At 47.0% G+C, this 23665-nt stretch overlaps 1 protein-coding gene across 1 annotated transcript in view; it reads left to right on the plus strand.

Moving 5' to 3' along the window:
- The window catches only part of EHD4 (EH domain containing 4), an 86012-nt gene that overhangs the window by 47752 nt on the left and 14595 nt on the right, over window positions 1-23665 (plus strand). Inside the window, exon 4 of the mRNA XM_005685523.3 lies at window positions 18482-18894. Coding sequence (XP_005685580.2) covers window positions 18482-18894 — 413 coding nt within the window. The remainder of the gene's footprint in view (window positions 1-18481; window positions 18895-23665) is intronic.

Genomic DNA, 23665 nt, shown 5'->3' on the forward strand with positions numbered 1-23665 from the left:
TCTCTTCACACAGAGAGCAACCCATGATCATAAAATATTTCATAGACCTTGGGACACAGAGATTAATCAGAGAAAAGATTTGCTCCTTACTCTTCTGAGTAGTGATAATAGCTGACACATGGTGCATTGTTAAGTGTTTTCCATATTTTTTAACTCATTTGCTCCTCACAGAAGTTCTGTGAGATAGGAACTGTTATCCCCTTCCATAAGAGAGAAGACTGAGGCACACAGAGGTTAAGACCACAGTTTTACAGCAAATGTGGTAACTGGCCTCAAAAGATGCCTTTTGCTCCCACCGCTGCCAACCAATGCCTTCACACCCATGCCTTCCAGTATTCATGCCCTTGAATCTGGAATGGCCTCTGGCTCACTTTGTGATTAGTAGAATTCAGTGGAAGTGATGCTTTATGACCTCCCGAGTCATAAGAAGCCCTGAGGTTCCCACCTAGAGCTCTTGGCTTGTGTGTTCTGGAGAAGCTAACCACTACCTAAGAAATCCAACTGCCTTGAGACCACCAGACTGTATGGGAAGCCCAAGCTTGTCACATGGGGTGGCCAAGAGTCTCAGACTGCCTCCAACTGGCCCAGCTGAGTTGGGAGCAAAGCCGTCATGAACGACCAGCCCAGCTGAGCCTTCTGATCTTCAGCCCCAGGTGCCGTCTGACTTTCACCTCATGACAAACCCCAATCGAGACCCACCCAGCCAAGCCCAGTCAACCCTCAGATGGGCTGTTAACAATAGAGGGCAATAACAGAAATTGGGAAACATCCCTGCCAGTCTGTCTGTCTGTCTGTCTCACACACACTGAGAAGACAGCACTGGGGGAGGGTACCACGTTGAGTATGTTTCCATATAATTGGCACTTTCCCCTGCACACAGCAAATCTCCTGGATTTTTTCCCTTTAGTGGTTTTTGATCGTGGCCTTTAGGAAATATAGTACACACTGCCCTGCGTTCTCATCCAAGGGACAGTGGGAAGGGGAAGAGGCTTCCTTATGTGGAATGTCCGCCCTGCACCATGCTCTGCTAGGTCCTCTTGCTCCACCGTGTCCCCACATACCACGTGTCAGGTGACTTAGTCTTATCAGCACCAAGGTAGAACCTGCCGCTGCTTCCTGAAGCATAGAGGGTAGAGGGGGGTTGGCATAGATGGATGGCAGATAAAATGCGGAGCAAATGGAGGTGACATGAAGACTTGAAGGAAACAATCACAGAGTCCCACAGCGGTGGTCCTACTTTAGATGGGAAGTGAAGGGAGGTCTCTCTGAGGAGGGAGCCTTTTGGCTCAGGCCTACAGAATGGAGGGACTAGCCCTGCAGAGAGTTGGGAAAAGGGCATTGCAGGCAAAGGCCAAACGGAGCTGGCAGGTCGGGGAAGGCTGGAGGCTAGGGAGTGGCCTGGAGGCTATAAGCAGTGCCTGCTGGTAGAAGCTGCTGGCCTTAGGGAAGCATGTAGATTTTATTTTGAGAAGAACTTTTTCAGCCTTTTCTTGAGTGCCCGGAAGAATCTGTGAACAGCCAGCGGTTCTCGTTGTCCAGCCTGGCTCTGCCCCTCGGTTTCTGTGGCTTTGTTTGGTTGGTTTTCTCTTCTCTCGATGCCAGGCTGGCCCTTTCGTTTCTTCTGTCATACCCGTTCTCAGGTGCCCTCTGTCCTCTGCTCCCCTTCTGCCCTATAAATGATGCGCTGAAGCCTAGAGCTGTGATTCTCAGGCTCCAGGGAACTTGTTAAAAGACTATTTCCCAGCCTCAACTACAATTGGGGGCATCCGATGTGGGACCCCAAAAACCTGCATGTTCAGGCCTTCTGGTATAGGAGGTCCCCATTTTGAGGAATCTGGGATATCACTGAGCCTTCCCCCTCCTATATGCTTTGCTGATCGATTAGTCATGTCTGACTGCAACCCCTTGGACTGTAGCCCACCAGGCTCCTCTGTCCATGGGATATCCCAGGCAAGAATACTGGAGTGAGTTGCCATTTCCTTTTCCAGGGGATCCTCCTGACCCAAGGATCAAATCCATGAGTCTACTGCCTTGAAGGCAGATTCTGTACCACTGAGCCACCCAGGAAGCCCCTCCTGTGCGTTTTGCCACCCCCAAACCAAGTGAATAGTCACAAGCTTGGAAAACCTACCAACATGGACCTGAGCTCTGTTCCACATCTGTCGCCAGTGTGAAAGAACAGGGTAGAGGATGTAAATGGTGCGGGGTGGCCTCTAGGTGGGTGAGAGGTGGCACAGCACTGGGCCAGGCTCTGTGACCAACCAGCACCCTCCCAGGTGAGGACTTAGACAGGGAGCAGAGGCAGCTTCACTTCACAATGATCACCAGGTAACTGGGTGACTCTGGGCTCATGAGCATCTGATAGGGACTCTTGGCCTAACGCTGCTGTCCTCTGCCTATTCCTTTACTCCACATGGGATCCACTCCCAAACTAGTCTAGACTTCTGTGGAAGTTAAGATCTTTAGGAACCTCCGAGAAAAATTTGTTGTTGTTCAGTCACTCAGTCATGTCTGACTCTTTGCTACCCCACAGACTGCAGCACACCAGGCTTCCCTGTCCTTCACCGTCTCCCAGAGTTTGCTCAAGCTCATGTCTGTTGAATCAATGATGCCATCCAACCATTTCATCCTCTGTCACCCCCATCTCCTCCTGCCCTCAATCTTTCCCAGCATCAGGATCTTTTCAAATGAGTCAGCTCTTCACATCAGGTGGCCAAAGTATTGGAGCTGCAGCTTTAGCATCAGTCCTTCCAGTGAACATTCAGCATTGATTTCCTCTAGGACTGACTGGTTTGATCTCCTAGCTATCCAAGGGACTCTCAAGAGTCTTCTCCAACAGTTCAAAAGCATCAGTTCTTCAGCACTCAGCCTTCTTTATGGTCCAACTCTCAGCATCTGTACATGACTACTGGAAAAACCATAGCTTTGACTAGACAGACCTTTGTCAGCAAAGTGCTAAGTTTGTCATAGGTTTTCTTCCAAGGAGCAAGCATCTTTTAATTTCATGGCTGCAGTTACTGTCTACAATGATTTTGGAGCCCAAGAAAATAAAGTCTCTCACTGTTACCATTTTTTCCCCATTTATTTGCCATGAAGTGATGGGGCCAGATGCCATGATCTTAGTTTTTTGAATGTTGAGTTTTAAGTCAGCTTTTTCACTCCCCTCTTTCATCTTCATCAAGAGGCTCTTTAGCTGATTTTCAGTTTCTGCCATTAGGGTGGTGTCATCTGCCTATCTAGAAAAAAACAGATTTTTTAAAGACTGTCATTTGCATTTTCAAATATTCAGTAACATCACTGCTGTAATGGGGACATTCTTGTTATACAGGCTTCATCCCTAATGTTATGTGTGCAAAAGGTCTCTCCCCTGTCACTGTGTCCCTATGGGGGCTGGAGAGTAGGAGAGATAGACTGTAATTGCAGGATTCTGAGTGGAAAAGCAGTAAACACTGGCTAGGAACTTTTTCCATTTCCCTGGCTCTGGCACTGACCATCTGGGTGACCTGGGCAAGTTTTTCTGTCTTTGTGAGACTTAGTTTCCTGCTCTATAAAATGGGAGAAGAAGTGCTTTTCCTCACAGGGTTAGAACTGAATAATCATGCAAATACCCAAGTGCTCCATAGGCATTAGCTCTGAAGCGTGTAGTGGAAACACACTGAAAATAATGGTGCTTTCAGGGAGTCTTTGTTTTCCATTGCTGTGGGCCCTGGATGAGACTGACTTGGGCTCACATCCCAGCACCCCACCTCACTGTGGGGCCCTCTGAGCCTCAGTTTATACTTATATAAAGTGAGGAAACCCCCCACTCCAGTTGTTTGAAGATAAAGTGACATAACATGTACAAGCCGTTTGACATAGAGTGGTGTTGAAGAACTGGTGGTCTTGTTCATTTCATGGAACTGGAGTGGTCCCCAAAAGACCCACCAGGATCCCTGGTCAGCTGGGTGGTGGCTGAGTCCTGGGACTTAGGCAGACAAGTACCTTGCGCTTCCAGGGACCTGAAAAAGGAGCGGAAGGGTAAAGGAAATATTTGGACTTGACAGGAGAGCTGTGGAAGGAGTACAAGGAGAGTGCAGACGCGCATGATGTTGGGGAACCTGCTGCAGAGAGTGACCGGAGGGGGTGTCCTCTTGTGGTGAGGGCCCCCGCTCTTGCCACTCTTCCAATTCTTTTTGCCATAATCCCCTTTCTGGTATCTGGGGATATTTCCCACATGTGCCATGATACAATTTCCTGTGGAAACTGCCAGTTCACCTGGATTCTTTTTTGTCTCTTTCTCAAAACCATCCTGTTTGAATCCAAATCGTGATTGAAAGCACAAGTCAGACCATTTATTCCATATGTCACCTTTCTGAAGCACTCTTCAGAAGTACCACCATTCTGTGTGGATGCGTGTACGTGTTGGGGTAAAAAAGTCAAGATACAAAAAGTTACATGGTGAAGAACATCTATCACAGCCACATCCCCAGGTCCTTTCCTAGAGAGAGGAGCTACAGCCTCTTCCTCTGAGTGGGAGGGTCCTCTGCTCACTGCTCCACATTAAGAGTTTTCCACTTGGTGAATCTTGGAACACATCCATGTTGGAACCTTAGAGCTATGTCCTTCATATTCCATCATAGAGCTGTGCCAGAATAGCTGGTGTCCTTTGGATTGGTGGCATTGGGGCTGTTTCTAATCTTTCACTGTTACAAACAGAGCCACAGAATACAGACAGCTTTGCATATGCAGTGCAAGTATATGCAGTCTGTGCAGTCATGGAACTGTAAGATACACTCTTAGCAGTGGCATTGCTGAGTCAAAAGGAACTGTGTTCTTTTTACTGTGTTAACTGATGCCCAAATGCCTCTCTAGGTGTGCCTGTTTACATTCTGGCCAACAATTACAAAAATGCCTGCTTCCACACATCCTCCCCAATTTAGGGCAATACCAATTTTTGTTCTTATCTTTGTATTGTCTGCTAGGTGGATGGCATATTTTATGTTTACAAATCTTCTCAAAGAAGTTCCTTTCTGGAAATATTTGACCATTTTGAAATATTATTGGTAACTATTAAATGCACAAACTCTGATTTAATAAAATAAGTGTATCTTCCTGGTGGCTCAGATGGTAAAGAATCTGCCTGCAGTGTAGGAAACCCAGGTTAGATCCCTGGGCTGGGAAAATCCCTTGGATAAGGAAAAGGCAGCCCACTCCAGTATTCTTGCCTGGAGAATTCCACGGACAGAGGAGCCTGGCGGGCTGCAGTCCATGGGGTCGCAGAGAGTCAGACACGACTGAGCGACTAACACTACTACTAATATGGATTCACACGGTTCCCACTGGCTTGATCTGTCTTTCTATCTGTGACATAAATCCAGAAATAACTATCTCCGAATAATGGTTTGGCTTTCAGCGTGGGTTATCTGATAGCTTAGTTGCTGGAGCTGATCTTCATGACTGGCTGTCGTCCAGATATTCACAGAACACTCATTCAACGCTGGGAATGTTTAAACGGAACAGGGCAGGGCAGGGGTTGAGGGCAGAGGTCACTTTGCAAGTCATTTGTTGATCCAAAGTTGTCACCCTCCGGGTTTAACATCTCTCTGTGGAAAATTATGACGTGAAGAAACATTGTCTCTTTGTCCTTCTGAACCACAAAATGACAAGATGCATTGTCAAGGTGGAAGTCTTGTAAGTGTTTGGCCTCATCATCCTTGGGTGGAGTCTGTATACCGTTGGCATTTTGCCTCAAGAAGACCCAGTACAAGTACAAACTGCCTCTGCCTGATTTATAGACATATTGTACGAGACCTTCTCACCTGAGGTACACAAAGCCCACTTGAGAATGAGGACGGGACGACTTCTACGTGGATGACACTCAGTTCCTGAACTCTATTAATTATAGTATTAGAAGGTTGAATCTGATGACTTCTTCAGTATCCTTGAAAGTCTCAAATTCTGTGACTTTTCTTCTGTTAATTTATTTCAGCATAGAGGTGTTTGGAATTAAATGACAAGGAAATTACTCTTGAAGGGCAACTAACTGCCCCTATGGAAGCATGCAAGGACCTTCAAATCAGCCCCAAAATGCCACAGCACATGAGTCCAGTGAAATGAACATAATAACCTGAAACATGTTACTTGTTCATCCTATGCCCTAAAGTTAGTTATCGAATATTCCTGTAACCATCCAGATGGTTTTACATTCTAATGCTGATACTAGAACTTGATGCTACCTTCTATACAGGCACTAAATCGATTTTCCTGAGAATCTGACTTCTTGTTTCAGAAAAGCTAAATGTTCAGAACCATCATATATATCTTTACGATGTGAAGGAATCTATATTGATCATATAAGCCCTCTGATAGACGTAGAAAGTGAGAGCAGGCACTGAAGCAGCTGAACCAAGCTCCAAGATGCGTAGATTTTTCTTAACAGATTTTCACCAAGATCTCTCTCCAGCAAAGAGCCTCCAACGGCATGTACTAGTGCTCTCTTTTCCTAGGGCTCAGATCTGCTTTTTAACCTAATTTTTCACCTGGAATGGAAAGTGAAATATGAAACCCAATTTTCCCTTTGACTTGGCCACGTGACCAGGAGAAGCCTCGTTCGCTGAGCTATCTGTTCAAGTGGAGCATTTCTTTGTTTCCTGTCCGCCCGTGTGCTGTGATTCCGTGATGTCTGGGGTCTTTGGGGTCATACAGCACTGTCTGCCTCGTCGTTATCTTTACAACATCCCCATAGGAAGGAGAGACAGGCTGTGGGGCTAGCTTGTTTATTTTAGGAGGAAACAGGCACAAAAAATAAATTCACAAGGTATTGGATTAAATCCCAAAGGGAGAGGAGTGGGGAGAGGAGCTGGGGGATAAACAACACCAAGCCCATCCCAGGACATGCTCGGTCCTTGGTTTAATTTAAATAGTGGTGTGTTTAGTGGCCAGACCAGGCACAGGGCGGTGGAGAACTCTGTAACTGTGGGGCTGTTCTTGTAGCCAGTTACATTCTCCAAGAGGTGACCATTAACGTCTGAAAACTGAGGGGGATACACCTCCTCAAAAAGGTGACTGCTGTATGCAGATGTAGGGGCTCCACTGATGGCTCGGTGGTAAAGAACCCGCCTGCCAGTGCAGAAGACGCAGGAGCCTCGGGTTCAGCCCCTGGGTTGGGAAGTTCCCCTGGAGCAGGGAATGGCTATCCACTCCAGTATTCTTGCCTGGAGAATCCCGTGGACAGAGGAGCCTGGCGGGCTGTAATCCATGGGGCTGCAGAGAGTTGGACACGACCGCACAGCACGAGCATGCAGGTGTAGGTGCTGCAGTTCGTCTTCTCGGAGAGGCTTGTTGGATCCAGGGAGGGGTTTAATATCAGCTCCCCCAATACCCAGCAGGAGCCTGGACGCCCCCCACCCCTTCACCCCCACCCCACCCAGCCTGTGTGTCTGGTCAGCTGGGAGGAGGGGGAAGCCCTCTAGAGAAGAGAAGCGAGGTGGGGAGGGCAGCAGCAGCAGCGTCTCTACTCACCCCACCCCAGTGTGTTCCCCGCTGCTTCACCCCAGTGAAGCGGGGCGGCCTCTGCTCACAGTGAGTTGTGTATTTACAAAGGCATCACTTCACTCCCTGCGTTTCCTGAGATGGTGATACGCTAGAAAGTGCTAGAAATCCAGACCTTAATTTTGTAAACACCAGTGCAGAAGGAAGGGAACGCCCTCCTAAATGATATTGCTAGCCCAGTCATACATGGACCAGTGATTTTGTCCATGCTTATTTTTTTCTTATTACAAAAATATATTTTCATCACAAAACCCTTAAAAACTACTTTTTAGAAGACCAAAAAGAAGAAAATTAAAATCACCTCTAATCCCACCATCCTGGTGTATGCACGGTGCAGTGGGTAGAATTGCAGGCTTTGGGATCGGCATCCCTGGGTTTGAATTCTGGCACCCCTGGGAAATAGCTGTATGACCCCAGGTAAGTTGTTTAACCTCTCTGACTCTCTATATCCTCACCTGTAAACGTGAACATGTTGGTCACTCAGTCGTGTCCGAGTCTTTGTGACCCCATGGACTATAGCCTGCCAGGCTCCTCTGTCCATGGGATTTTTCAGGTAAGAATACTGCAGTGGGTTGCCATTCCCTACTCCAGGGATCTTCCCAACCCAAGAATCAAACCATGGTCTCCTGCATTGTAGGCAGATTCTTTACCATGTGAGCTACCAGAGAAGCTCCTGTAAAAGGGGGATAATAATAGTACACGCTTCACGGGGTGGTTGTGAGGATTACAGGGGATGATCTTCATGTGAAGCTCTCCTGACAGTGCAGGAATGTTGAGAGAGCTCAGTAAATATTTATTGCAATTCTTTATTTATAGCAGTCACTCTGCATCCAGCCCCAGCAACATTTTCAGAAACAACCTTTTCCAGTTGCAAAGTAAACTCATCCTGGAAACAATACAAAGACTCCTTGCACATGTTTAATTGAAGTAGCTGTTATTGTTAACCGAAGTGACTATTTTTGAAAATATACATTTAATGCTTGAGTGACCCCTTAGACAACTGATGTTTATTTTGAGATGATTTGTACTCCCTATAGTTAGTAACAGCCCTTTTTTAAGACACTCACAGCACTATTTAGGCAACTAAACCCTTGGACTTGCTAAAAATTGTTATGCTTCATATTTAAAGCAATTCGCTTCATTAAACCAAATTTATTTTATTGTGGTAAGAACACTTACCATGTGATCTACCCTCCTAAATTTTTAGGTGTACAGTATTGTTAACTACAGACAGGGTTGTAGAGCAGTTCTCTAGAACGTACTCATCTTTCCTTGTGGCTCAGCTGGCAAAGAATCCGCCTGCAATGCAGGAGACCTGGGTTTGATCCCTAGGTTGGGAAGATCCTCTGGAGAAGGGAAAGGCTACAGTATTCTGGCCTGGAGAATTCCATGGACTGTATATGTCCATGGGGTTGCATAGAGTCGGACACGACTGAGCAGCTTTCACTTTTGAAGGTTCTTGCCCTTTACTTAGCAGTTTCCCCTCACCCCAGCCCCTGGCTGTCAGCAGTCCCCCCTGTGATTCCAAGTCTGTTTTAGACACCTCATATAAGTGAAATAATGCAGTATTTGTCCTTCTGTGACTGGCCTATCTCACTTGGTATAATGTTCTCAGGGCTCACCCTTGTCACGCGTTATTCCAGTGTATATATACACCACATTTGCTTTATTCATTCATCTGTCAATGGGCTTTTAGGCTGTTTCCTCATCTCAGCTACTGTGGATTATGCTGCAGTAACATGAGCGTGCTAACATCTCTTTAAGATCCCAGTTTAAAAGTCTTTTGGATAGATACCCAGGAGTAGGATTGCAGGATCATACGGTAGTTTTGTTTTTAATTTGGGGGGGAAATAAATGGATCCCCTGGAGAAGGGCATGGCGACCTACTCCAGTATTCTTGTCTGGAGAACCCCATGGACAGAGGACCCCGGTGGGCCACAGTCCATGGGGTCCCAAAGAGTGAGACCCAACTGAAGCAACTTAGCACAAACTAGATTTAGATTTCCTGAGCACCTGCTCTGTTCAGCGGTGGATCCTGGGTATACAGTGGTGAACAGATGAGGGGTGAAGTTTCCCTTTGGCGTTTCTGTCACATAATCACCAAATAAATATATCATCATAGAGAGTAAGTGCTCTACAAGAAAAGTCACTGGTGCTGGAAGAACAGATCACAGGGGAACGGATTCAGGTAGTGTCAGGTGTGCTGCAGTGGGCTTTTGGACTCCAGACGTGATGACAGTCTCATCTAGAGCCCGGGCTGTGGCAGAGAACAGACCCTCTCGGGAGGCGGGGGCGTGCTGCTCTGCTTCGGTGGGGGAGGCCTCCTGGGGGCGTGGGTGGTTGGAGATGGGAGAGAGGGAAGGCGCTCCAGGCAGAAGGGAAGTTCTGGGCAGAGTCCTGGGCTTGGCCGGCTGCTCAGGGAGCCTTGTCCACTCCAAGAATGGCACTAACAGCAAGGGCAGAGAGAACCATTATCTTGCATTCTTTCATTGACACTCGTCTTGATTAAAACTCACGTAATAGGAAACTTGGCTTTGGGAAGTAACTGAAACATTTTTTTCTGTTGTGCTATTAAAAATAGTCAGTCAAATTTGCTTCCTTGGGGTCCCCGCCCTGTGTTTACCTGAGCCTGGGGCCACTGTCCTGACCTCAGATGCCATTTCCTGGTGAGGCTTTTCAGCAAGGACGGAGACTGTGGTCTCCACAGGGCTGTGACGGAAGCCCCCTGATTGGGTGGAAAGGGCCCCTTCCTTCCTGCCTCCTCCTTGTTCCCAGAACGTGGAACCAGGAATGCCAAGCTGGGATCTTCCACAGGACAAAGTCTCTTTCCCAGCTCCGAAAGCCATATAGCTGTGGGGTCCTTTTGCGAAAAGAGAAGCTGTACTTTTAAACAATTGAACTGATTACACCTCTGTTTTGTTCCAGACTATTACAAGTTCCACTGGAACATCTTACAGAATTGAAATGTCTGTCATCACACATCTCCTCTAGGGGCCTGGTTTTAGTTCAGGTTCCACTACCTGCTAGCTGTGTAACCTTGGCCAGGTGTCTTAAATCATTAAGCCTCGGTTTCTACATCTGTGGATGTGCTCAGTCATGTCTGACTCTTGCAACTCTATAGTCCCCATAGCCTATAGCCCTCCAGGATCCTCTGTGCATGGAATTTATCAGGCAAGAATACTGGAGTGGGTTGCCATTTCATCCTCAAGGGGCTCTTCCTGACTCAGGGATCAAACCCCCGTCTGTTGCATCTCCTTCATTGGCAGGCAATTCTTTTCTAACTTGCACCACCTGGGGAGGACTGATAACATTTAAAATATATTGAGTACCATGAAGACAGTTCTATTGCTCTATTGAATTTTATGCTCTCCACACACACTCACACATGTGCATGTATATACCCTACACCTACAGGCATGCTCACTTGGGGGTATGCACTCACACGCCCAGATCTGTGTGCCCTGGGCCTTATTGCATTCTGTGCAGCTGGAACTGAATCTCATAAACTCAGAGCATTTTCGTCCCTGGTCTGTCACGATGAAAGACTTTAAGCACTTTGGCCATGAGGCAAGACACTGTGAAATTCACGACTCTCAAAGTTTCAGTGAACAAGCCAGATTTTACATTAACTTTTGTGGTTAAGACTGTTGGAACTATTGCTAAATCCAACGCCATACATGGCCAGATTCGTGACATATTTCCCTTGAACAGATTTCAACTTCCTGGTCCACTCAGCAGTGTGTTGAGATGTATATCTTCAAACAAGTTCAGCAACCTTGGATTTTTTTCCTTTTTTCCCTTCTCCCTATCTTTCTCCTTTTCTTTCGTTCTTCTTTCCAGCCTTCTGTCCATCCTTTCTTTTTCTTTCTTATTTATTTTCACTTTTTAAGTCAGTTTTATTGAAGTACTACTGCTGCTAAGTCGCTTTAGTTGTGTCCAACTCTGTGTGACCCCAGAGACGGCAGCCCACCAGGCACCCCCATCCTTGGGGTTCTCCAGGCAAGAACACTGGAGTACAGTACATTACAGTGCACTCACTCTAATTGTACAGCGTGCTGAGTTTTGATGAACTTGCAGATTTACTCCTGTACTCATGTTGCTTGCGTAACCACCACCATCTTCTAGAAACAGAAACTGTACATCACCCTGAGAAGTTCCTTCTTGGATTTTGGCACTTTGTGGTCAGTCCCAGTCCCGTCTTCAGTCCCAGGCAACCCCTCATCTGCTCTCTGTCACTGGAGCTGAGCTTTGTCTGTTCTAGAATTTAGTGCAAATGGAATTGTACAGTTACGTGTTCTTTAATGCCTGGCTTCTCCCGCTTGGCGTGTTTCTGAGCTTCACCCGTGTGTTGCATGCGTCAGTAGCCCCACCTGTTTATTGCTGAGTAGTATTCCACTGATAGACGCACCGCAATTTAGCCATTCACCCACCAAAGGACATGTGGATTATTTCCAGTTTGGGGCTATTCTGGGTAAAGCTAGCAGCCTCGGTTTTATGACAGCATGTCCCTCAGCAGCAATTCCAAGTACATCCTAGGAACTTGATAATTATTAATTAATCCATTTAAAAAAATTTTTGTGTTTGAAATGTCTTATTAAACTCTAGGATGTTTAGTGTACTTTTGATTTCCAAAGAGACATGTTTAAGAACTTGTTTAAGGCAGGGAAGTTTAGGGGAACTCCCTGGCAATCCAGTGGTTAGGATTCTGTACTTTGACTGCACAGGGCCTAGGTTTGATCCCTGGTCAGGGAACTAAGATCCTACAAGCCATGCGGCGTGGCCGAAAATAAAAAGGGAGTGTTGAACGTTTTCCCACAGAGTACACTGAGGCCATCAGGAAGCACTCCTGAGGGCTGTGTTGGCAAGCACCCTTCTGGGCTGGAGAAGCCGGATAGGGAGGCCCCCGCCCTCAGACATTCCCAGCCCAGGTGGGAGGCCCCTGGGAAGTAACACCATGCAGTTCTTTGGGGAGGGGGGATGGCAGCTAGGAGTGCCCCTCAGGAGCCCAGGAGGCCTGGAGGGCACCGATGGGTCTCTAAGGCAGAGTCTGAGCTGTAGTGTTTCCACTCAGAAGTGGGCACCAGGTGGACAGTGCTGTCCAGACCAAAGGCAGTGAGCTCAGAACATAAGGACACCCTGTAGGCCAAACAAAACAGCAGCTGAGGGCACGTTCAGTCTGAGGGCCACTGGTATTCAACGTTGTTTTAAGGGGTAACGTTGTCACTGACCTGCTTAGCATAGCGTGGCTCACTGTAGGGGTGACAGGCCCCTGACGGCCCTCTGTGACAGAACCTCTGGGGGAGTTCATTGCTCTCCCCTGCTGGGCACCAAGGTTTGCCCTGAGCTGTCCTGGCCAGCACAGGTGTGCACAGGACTTTGCTAAGCCAAGGAGGATCCTGCGGTCGGAGTAACCCAGGGTCTTTGAGGGGCTTCTCATGTAGCACTAGTGGTAAAAACCCACCTGCCAGTGGAGGAGACATAAGAGGACACAGGTTCAGCCCCTGGGTTGGGAAGATCCCCTGGAGGAATGGATGGCAACCTGCTCCAGTCCATAGGGTTGCAAAGAGTTGGATTGACAGAAGTGAATATTTGCACGTGGGGTCTTTAGGACCAACTGGTAGAACTCCCTCTGTTTCACAAGCAAGGGAAGAAAGGCCACTGGCTCTATTCATAAAATACGAGCAGTCTCTGCTCAGTCAGTATATTCTGTCAGCTATCTTCTGAGCACCGATTCTCTCACGTGGCTCAAGCATCACTGCATTGTCAGCTTTACCCAGTTTAATTAGGGAAATTTTATTTTCTCCATGGCTGCAGGCTGTACTTCACCCCAGCCAGGCATCTTTCAGCAAATTTTTATTTTGCCCCCACCAGGCACTGGGAATTGGAGGCAAGGATTTTTCAAATAACCAGGTCATAACATTTTAGAGAACTTAGCTAACAAGAGGATTCTAAATGCTTCACCCGTATACTCCACAGCCCTGTGAAGTATATGGATACCATTATTAGCCCTATTTTACAGATGAGAAAATGAGACACAGAGAGATAAAGCAGCATGCCCCGGGTCACAGAATTAGTAAGTGACAGGGGTAGGATTAGAATCCCAGGCAGCCTGAGTCCAACGCCCACACTTTTGATAATCACTGACTTGTGCCACTGTGAGGAAGATGTGGTCCCTATGGTTAAAGAATTTATTATCTAATGAGAGAAACCTGTACATCCATCGGGTTATAATCCACTGTGTAAAGTCAGTTGATAGGAGAACAAGCAAAGGGCTCTGGGAGCCCAGAAGACGGAGGAAGGGATCAACAGTTATTGTTTAGTGGGCACGGTTGCAGTTTGGGAAGGTGAAAAAAGAGTTCTGGAGAGGGATGGTTGTGATGGTTCATAATAATATGAATGAGCTTAATGCCACTGAACTGTACACTTAAAAATGGTAAAATAATGATAACAACAAGTGCATGTGAGGCAAAAATTGAGCAGACCAACTTCTCCCAGCTTTGACAGTTCTTTGCTTTCTTCTGAGACACTTAGTGATTTTTTTTTTCACCTTTGATTGTGTTGCCTAACATGTGACAAGCCATTCTTTTACACCTCTTAATGGCAAACAAAGCACTTCTACCTACCCATACTGCTCAATCCTTACCAAGCTTTCATCATGACTGTAAAACAAAAGAGTACAGACATGTAGCTCTTCCTCCAGAGGTGAGTACTGGCTTCATTTTAGCACGCTTAGGTCTGGCAGCTCTGTTCCCAGTAACGTTTTATTTCACTGAAGTATTGGAACAAAGTGTTTTTTAAAATAACTTTTAGGAACCCAAATTAAAGTTGAAACACACATGTTACCGTAGAGGCCAACCAGTCAACCCAGGTGGCCCATGGAGGAAGAGAGACATGTCTGCATGGCTGAATTTACACGGTGCTCGCATACAGAGAAGGTGACAGCTATTGGTGTGGCAAGTTTCTTTTGGCACTGGTTATAAAAGCATCCATAGTTTGGAAATATTCAAATGTGGGGATAGATTATTTACCAATCATGGTCCTTGGTAGCAAACCAAAGAAACTGACTAACTTGAGCAGGAAAGGAGTTTTCAGAAAATCAGGCTGTTCACAGAATGGATAGGAAGACTGAAGAGCTGGGCTCAAAAACTAGGTTAGGAAGCCACTATCACCGTCTAAATTCAGCCATATCTGCCATAAATAAATTCTCATTTTCCCTGTGTCTTTGCATCTTTCCCTTAAGATTCAACACCATCCTCTGGTAGGAGAGGATTGCATGCGTGCTAAGTCACCTTCAGCTCAGCCAGTTCAGCCGCTCAGTCGTGTCCGACTCTTTGCAACCCCATGGAGTGCAGCACGCCAGGCCTCCCTGTCCACCACCAGCTCCCGGAGTTCGCTCAGACTCACGTCCGAGTCAGTGATGCCATCCAGCCATCTCATCCTCTGTCGTCCCCTTCTCCTCATGCCCCTAATCCCTCCCAGCATCAGAGTCTTTTCCAATGAGTCAACTCTTCACATGAGGTGGCCAAAGTACTGCAGTTTCAGCTTCAGCATCATTCCTTCCAAGGAAATCCCAGGGCTGACCTCCTTCAGAATGGACTGGTTGGATCTCCTTGCAGTCCAAGGGACTCTCAAGAGTTTTCTCCAACACCACAGTTCAAAAGCATCAATTCTTCAGTGCTCAGCTTTCTTCACAGTCCAACTCTCACATCCATACATGACCACTGGAAAAACCATAGCCTTGACTAGACGGACCTTTGTTGGCAAAGTAATGTCTCTGCTTTTCAATATTCTATCTAGGTTGGTTATAACTTTTCTTCCAAGGAGTAAGCATCTTTTAATTTCATGGCTGCAGTCACCATCTGCAGTGATTTTGGAGCCCCCAAAAATAAAGTCTGACACTGTTTCCACTGTTTCCCCATCTATTTCCCATGAAGTGATGGGACCAGATGCCATGATCTTCGTTTTCTGAATGTTGAGCTTTAAGCCAACTTTTTCACTCTCCTCTTTCACTTTCATCAAGAGGCTTCTCAGTTCCTCTTCACTTTCTGCCATAAGGGTGGTGTCATCTGCATATCTGAGGTTATTGATATTTCTCCCAGCAATCTTGATTCCAGCTTGTGTTTCTTCCAGTCCAGCGTTTCTCATGATATACTCTGCATAGAAGTTAAATAAGCAAGGTGACAATATACAGCCTTGACGTACTCCTTTTCCTATTTCACCTTACTCGTGTCCAACTCTTTGTGACCCCATGGACTGTAGCCCACCAGGGTCCTCTGTCCATGGGGATTCTCCAGGCAAGAATACTGGAGTGAGTTGCCGTGCCCTCCTCCAGGGGATCTTCTCTACCCAGGGATTGAGCCCGTGTCTCTTGCATCTCCTGCATTGGCAAGCGGTTTCTTTATCACTAGCACCACCTGGGAAGCCCAGGAGATGATTGTCTGATTCTAAATCACCTATCTATACCCCAGCCTGCTAACGAGTGGCACAAGAGACTGTCCACCACACCTTCAGCATCTGTGGTCCCCAAGGAACCCATGCTAACCCCCATCCAACAGGAAGAGCAATCAGCAAAGTACAACTGGTATCCTCCCCCAGTGTGCATGCTGGACACAACCTTTTCTTCAATCTGTTTATGAACCTTCAGTTACCAAATGAGAGAGGCATTGGGTCAGAGAGACAAGTCCATCCTCCCTGTTGGAAAAGTAAATCCACACACAGGGCCTTCAGTGGGTGGCTTCAAAACATCATCCCGGCCCCCAGGGATCAGCACCATCTTTCATCCGCTGAGCATCTCCTACCCAGGATCTAGGCTTTCTGGTGCACAGGTCAGTCTCAAATGACAGAACCCACATTTCCTTAGGAGGTTTGCTCTGGCCTCACAGGGACAGAACCAAGTGAAATGTTAACTCAGAATCTTCATATCCTACGCTATGACCTGTTCCATAGGTCTTTGCCTTTCCTCTGATCTAAACTGGCTGCTGACAGCAATGAAAAACTCCAGCCCACATTCTGGAAACTGCCTTTGGTCTCCTTTCCCCCACCCAGGGAATCAGGGAGTCCCTCAGTGAGACAGAAAGAGAAGTGAAAGGCCTGAGCTGGCAGCGTACACGCACATGCGCAGTGACATAAAGCCCTGCATCCAGGGTCTGTGGTTTCCTCTGGGGAGGAGGTTGAGGACAGGGCTTGGGGAGGGAGTCATGGGGGCTTCAGCACTTTCGTGAATGTTCTCCTTACTTAAATGTATCTTTTTATTTTTCAAGTTTTGGCCGTGCTGGGTCTTCATTGTGGCACATGGGCTTTCTCTAGCTGTGGTGCGTGGGCTCCGTAGTTGCAGCCCGTGAGGTTCTCTAGTTGTGGCCCCTGGGCTTAATTGCCCTGTGGTGTATAGGATCTTAGTTCCCCGACCAGGGATCGAACCCCCCTCCCTTGCATTAGAAGGCAGATTCCCAACCACTGGACTACCAGGGAAGTCCCTGTTTAAATGTATCTGAATCCAGTTTGCTTGCCCAGTTATTCCTCTTACACCTGTTCTTCAATTCATGGAAACTTTAGTTCATGGACCCCCTTTATTTCTGTCTAATAGCTCATTCTCCTTTAGGCACTCATCTACTTTAGATGCCTCGCTTCCTCCATCCCCAGAATCAACCAGCATCCGCAAACCCATGTAACCTGTTTGTATTCGAGCTGCAGTACATATCCATAGGTTACTGAGTGGTGCTTTGTTTTTTACCATTGTAAGTGAATGTTATCATGCTATACATGTGCTTTTGAAACTGATTTTTGTGTGTGTGAGATTTGCCTGTGTTGACAAGTGAAAATCTAGTTCACCCTCGCTGCTATGTGGTATTTTATTTAAATAAACTACACTTCAATTTTTTTTAAGTATTTGAAGCAAAGAAGGTCAAGTGAAAATTTCTTAAAGGTATAGGGTGGGCACATCAACATTCATCACATTATTCTCTAGACTGTTATATGTGTTTGGAAATTTTCCAGATCTAAAAATAGAGGCAAGAGCATGAAAAGTAGGGTCAGGAAATATCCCTTTTGGGTTCTGACTGCACTGCTTTGAGGCTTGATTCTAGAGCTAATCAGCCTTGAGAATAAAAATAAGCCCGGGAGACTGGCCCCTTCTGTTTGCTTCTCATGGGACTTGCCTCCCTGAGAAATGCTCAAAAGCCTTGACCACAAGTCGAGAGGAGTGTTGATTTGGGTGCGTGATTTGGAGTGTGTTGGTACACAGCCAAAGTAAAATAAACAGAATTGTCATGGGTCTGGTCATTTTTAGAAAGAAATTGGCAAGAGACCATTTCATGGAATGGCTGTGAAACACAATTTTAAAAATATTTACAACATACTTAAGATATAAATAGTCCAAATGATAAATATAGGCCACGGTTTGGGCCAGGTCAACCTCTGATCTCAACACTCTTAAAAATTTAGATAGATGGAAATTTCCCTTTTGTGGTACTTCCTGTACACTCCACAAGACTTCGAGTGGCCACTAGGTTTCTTCCTTCTCCAGCTCTGCTACTTTCAGAAAAGTGAGACTTTGGTAGAAATTGAGAGCTTTTGAACCATGGCCTGTATTTTTTCAGGGCCATTACTCAATTTTGCCATCAAACTGAAAGATTGTACTAGGTGAAACAAGAGACTCCTGGGGGCTAAAAGAAATTATAGATATGGAAGCAAGCATTGCCTAGTCAGAGTGACCACAGTATCCCCTGGTACTGCCCACGCAAGGACTCCCAGCATCCCCAGTGTTAACTCTATGCATCCAGCCCAGAGGGCCCCATTTGAAACAGTTTTCATATCATGAGTCCTCCCCTTCCTCCAGCTTGAAGACAGGGCACTCTCCCTGGCAGCTGCCGGAGACCCAGGTGGTTCTGAGCCCCCTGCCAGCACATTCCCTGCAGCAGTCATCCGCACTGATCTGCCCCTTCCCTCCCCACAGGGTATGACTTCTGCCAGGTCCTTCAGTGGTTCGCTGAGCGGGTGGACAGGATTATCCTGCTCTTCGATGCACACAAACTGGACATCTCAGACGAGTTCTCAGAGGCCATCAAGGCTTTCCGGGGCCAGGACGACAAGATCCGTGTCGTGCTGAACAAGGCCGACCAAGTGGACACGCAACAGCTGATGCGAGTCTATGGAGCCCTCATGTGGTCCCTGGGCAAGGTCATCAACACGCCTGAGGTGCTACGCGTCTACATCGGCTCCTTCTGGACGCAGCCCCTGCAGAACACTGACAACCGACGGCTCTTCGAGGCCGAGGCCCAGGACCTGTTCAGAGACATCCAGAGCCTTCCCCAGAAGGCGGCAGTGCGCAAACTCAACGACCTCATCAAGCGAGCGCGGCTGGCCAAGGTAAGCTGGAGACCCCCAGCAGCAGCCTGGGCAGGGACTCTTCCCACATGCACCTCTGTAAGGGAAAATAGGCGGAGGTTCTACTCCAGGAGCCTCAGGGAACAGGACATGGAAGGGTTATGAAGCAAGCCTGACCATCAGTATCTTCTTTAGATTCTGGCTCCTACCTCTGTGATCTTGGGCAAATGACTCCTTTCCAAGCCTGACTCAACCTATAAAATGGAACTAGTAAGAGCACAGGGTGCTTGGGAGGGTTGTGTGACCTGGCTTGCAGAGTGCTTGACGTAGCACCCGGGACTTGGGGAAATGCATGCACTTACCACCTGGATGCTGCTGCTATGTTAGGATGGCAGGAAGATAACCCACCGAACCAGAGAGAGGTGGCGTTGGTGGGACCAGTGGGGTGCCGAGGGACCAGCACTCATCACCCTGTGCCTAAGGCATGGAGCCCTGTGTCACACGAGGGCACAGAGAGGCCATAGGAAGTTGGCTCAGCCCAGCCCACCAACTATGCCATTTCGGGAAGGGGTACACCGTATCCCCATTCTGGGCTGTGGTTCCCACTCTCCAGCCTCACGGCTGAGCCTTTTAGCAGCCCCAGGAGTCTGTGCCTCCAGGTGGTGGGCAGTGATCTAACCACCCTCGTGTTAACAGCATAGTCTATTTTGCTGTGCCTCTGAAGAGAGGGGAGCATGTGACTCCTCTAAGAAAAAGTACAGAAAAAAAAAAAAAAAAGTTCTTTAAAAGCTATATATACATTTCATAAAATGATAGTCCTCTAACACCACAAGTGCCTCCAGAGTTTATCTAGTCCCAGTGATCATCAGAAGTGTCCAGGAGCTTTAAGCAATGTAAGTTCCCAAGCCCTGCCCCAGAGCCTCTGATTGAGGGTAGAGTGTGTGTGTGTGTGTGTGTGTGTGTGTGTGTGTCTGTCTGTCTGTCTGTCTGTCTGTCTGTCTGTCTGTCTGTCTGTCTGTCTGTAAAGCTCCCTGAGTGATTCTGATGATCAGTTGAGTTTGGGAACCAGAGGTCTTTAGTGACAAAGGACTAAAGACAGCCCTCCTGGCTTCCAGTCTAGCCTTCTGCTTTGGCCTTGTCCCTTCTGCTAGAAGCAGTCCCAGGCCTGCCTCTCCAGATCCCTGGTCAGGAGGCCTCATTTTTCCTTCAGCTTCTGATGGCAGAGAACCTGCATCTCCCCACTTCCTCTTGCTGCACCACGAGTGGCTTCTGCTCTGGCCTAGGGGCCCACAGGCCAGCCGTCTAGAGTCGACCATTACTTTGCCTACTTCAGTCAATAGCACCCTAGGCCAGGGCTGGGCAGCCTAGTCAGGTGAAGGAGGGGGCGCCAAACTCCCCTCTTGAGAATGGTGAGCTGTGAGTGCCCAGGTGTAGACACTGTGCTCTGAGAAGGGACCTGGCTGGGGCAGGGAGCAGGGAGGGCTCCACTGAGGGTGACCGACGTGCAGGTGACCAGCCGTCCAGCCCCTCCTCACCGCCTGTATGCCCGTGTGCTCGGCAGCATCCCTCCTGGCTGCGACCAGACACCCCCCTGGCTGCTATCCCGCCCATCATCCCTGGATCTGCTCTTTCCTCTTGCTCCCCCTAAGGCTTTTTCACACCCTCCACCCCTGTGGTTCCGCTGATCTGCAGTCACCTGTGCTCCTGAGTCATAGCTCTTTATCTTTTCTTCTTGTACAGGCTGCTTCCTTCCCGGAACAGCCACTTTTGTTCCAGTTCTGCAAGGCTTGTAAATCCACTAATTTGCAGCTCTCCTGAGATGATTTCCCTCCCTGGCTCAGTGGCAGGAAGTCTGTTTTTGCCGAGTTAGTGACCCCCTGGTATGTGGTCTTTCTCTTCTCTGGCTGATATAACTGAAATTCACCTTCAGGGTACGTAATACCCAAAATGATTGTATAACCAAGGCTGGTAAATGACGTCATAGCCTTTGCAGATTTCAAGATCTTTTAACTATTTTTAAATATCCATGGATTTTTTTTTTTAATTTACGAGGCATCGCTGAGGGCCTGGTAACTCAAGATGCAGCTATGTTTGATCATATAAATAAGTAAAAGGCAAAAGGCTCACTGGGGGTGCCAGGAGCATGGGATTTTGCTGCCATCCTGGCACCTTGGGCCCTGTGAAGGGGCTGGCGTGGCCTGGGTTTAGAGGCACAGAATGCTGCTGTGTGTACTGACCCGGGAATAATGAAAGCCCTTGTGTAGAGGCGGGGGGTGGGGCAGGGGGCAGTCAAATTGCTGAGCTTACTTCTAGGAAAAAAGCTGGTCTTCTTTTTTTTCTTCTTCCTAAGAATAGTATCTGGCTTGTTCCTTTTCATAAAGGAAAATGTTTGAAGTACGGATGTTTCCAGCCTGAGCTGTGCCAGTGTGTTCCTGGGGCGGCACAAGGCTGGCAGGGGGGCAGGAAACAGTCTCAGGCAGAGAAGAAGCTGAACTCAGCACAATAGCCTTGACCACTAACCAGTGCCATCCACTTCCTTCACCGTCTGCAGTTTTATGTTCCATTTGTGAACTTGTTGCTGAAATGGACAAGGGGTCACCTGAACTTTGCTCTTTGAAGTGTTCCTGTTTCATAAAAATCCTGTTGGGTTTTGATATATTCATCTTTCTTTCTCCTGATCTAGTTTTCCTTTGGCAGGCCAACCTTGACTGAGGGTCTATAATGTTCTAGAAGCCCCACGATTTGCATTGCATATGTTATTTTATCTGATCCTGCCCACAGTACGCAAAGTTGGACATTCATTTCTCATACAAGGGAAATGAAGCTCAGAAAGGTGACCTTACTTACCCAAAACTTCCCAGCCTGAAGTTGCAGATTCAAACCAGGGCCTGACCCCCTGGTCTGGAAAGCATTCACCTGAAATGCAGCGTGGACAGCATCTGTTGGTCTTTACTATGCCCTTGCTTTCTGCATTAATCTGTCATTCTGATTATTCTGTAATATTCTCCATCCCCATAAACCCTACAAAGTTTAGAAGTTTGTCAAGCTGTGATTTTGAAAGTATGCAAAGGATAAGATTCCAGATATCACCTGGCAGGTGTCAGATCTGCGCAGGTATGTTGTTTAGTTGCTAAGTTGTATCTGACTCTTTTGTGACCCCATGGACTGTAGCCTGCCAGTCTCCTCTGTCCGTGGGGTTTCCAAGGCAAGAATACTGGAGTGGGTTGCCATTTCCTTCTCCAGGGGATCTTCTCAGGGATTGAACCTGCCTCTCCTGCATTACAGGCAGATTCTTTACCACTGAGCCACCAGGGAAGCTCTGAGTTGGTGGGTGGAGTGTGTCTATTTATAGACCACCATAATTAGGTAGAATCTGTGGCCCATCCAGAAATAAAAGCCAGAAATGGCATTGTTAATGTCCTGCTGAGTTCTGCAGTAATCAAAGTATCATAACTATGACATTTCCCATAATATGAAAAATGGCACTCTTACCAAAGATCTCTTGAAACTTAATGATTTCCCTACTTTTTCTATTTACATTTTTTATCCCAGTCCTTTAGATAAAGGAACAAGAAATCTTTAGAGTGAGTTTTTTGGTTAGCCTCAAAGAGTATATATCTTATGATATCAGTAGACATCTTTCTTTGAAGACTGTTTGTAATCTCAGATGCCAGTCAAGTTTCATTTCATGGTTTTTTAGAGTAATCTGTTTGGGGAAAGCCCCCACCAAAGGTTTAGAAAATAAGAGTTTACTTTTATTCAGTATCAATCATTAAAATAGCCAAGTTAAAATTCAGGGACTTTCCTGGTGATCCAGTAGTTAGACTGCCTTCCAATGGAGGGGGTGCAGATTCGATCCCTGGCTGGGGAGGTAAGATCCCACATGCCTGGCAACCAAAAAAGAAAGCATAAAAGAGAAGCAATATCATAACAAATTCAATATAAACTTGAAAAAATTGGTCAACGTAAAAAAAAATTTTTTTTTAATGAAATAAGATTCAAACTCTAAATCATAGTAGTCTGTGAGATAAATGCACAAAGGTAAAAAGCAAGGCAAGTTTACTGTAGGACCCCACCTTTTATAAATACACTGCTCATGAATAGGAAAGGTTCCCACCCACTTGGAGATCTTTGTTCAGTTAAAAAATGAGTCAACATTTGAGGAAGGAACAGACTAAAAGTGAGAAAGGAAAGGAGAGGTCAGTGGTTTGGGGCATTTAGTATAGTTCTGTGGAATTCAGTTTCGTCTTCAAAGTGTGTTCTCCTCTTCATCATATGTGGCTTGGAGGACCGAGCTCTTCAGGCTGTCTGTACCGCCCATTCCTTCTGGGGGAGAAATTAGACATTTGGAAATTCGCCACATGGACCCAAGCTAAGTTATGTAAGAATCATTCTACAAGGGCTGGTAGCTGTCCCTTGGATGCTTAGTCTTCCAGGCGGTGTTTAAAAATAGCTCAGTCAGCAGCCTCAGGCTGCAAAGCGGGTGTGTCAGTAGCTTGAGTCTGCATACACGGGGGAGCTATCTCTTTGAAGGCTGACTCCGATGACTGGGTGGGCCCCTCGTATCCCCTTTAAGACTCTTCAGAATCACATCCGCTATTGGTCCCGGCTTTGATTTCAACAGAATAAGGAACCCAAGTGGGAGCCAATCAGCTGCATCTTGAAGCCTCACACTTACTACCTCATGGGTTCACCGTCTGGGTCTTCAGCTTATGAACTGAAGTTTTTATGTCATAATAAATCCACTTTTAAAATGCGCTGCTCCCCAGAGGTTAAATGTTCTATGCAGGTTTCCAGCTGGGCTTGCAAAGGT

Source organism: Capra hircus, chromosome 10 (assembly GCF_001704415.2).
Source record: "Capra hircus breed San Clemente chromosome 10, ASM170441v1, whole genome shotgun sequence".
Classification (NCBI taxonomy): domain Eukaryota; kingdom Metazoa; phylum Chordata; class Mammalia; order Artiodactyla; family Bovidae; genus Capra; species Capra hircus.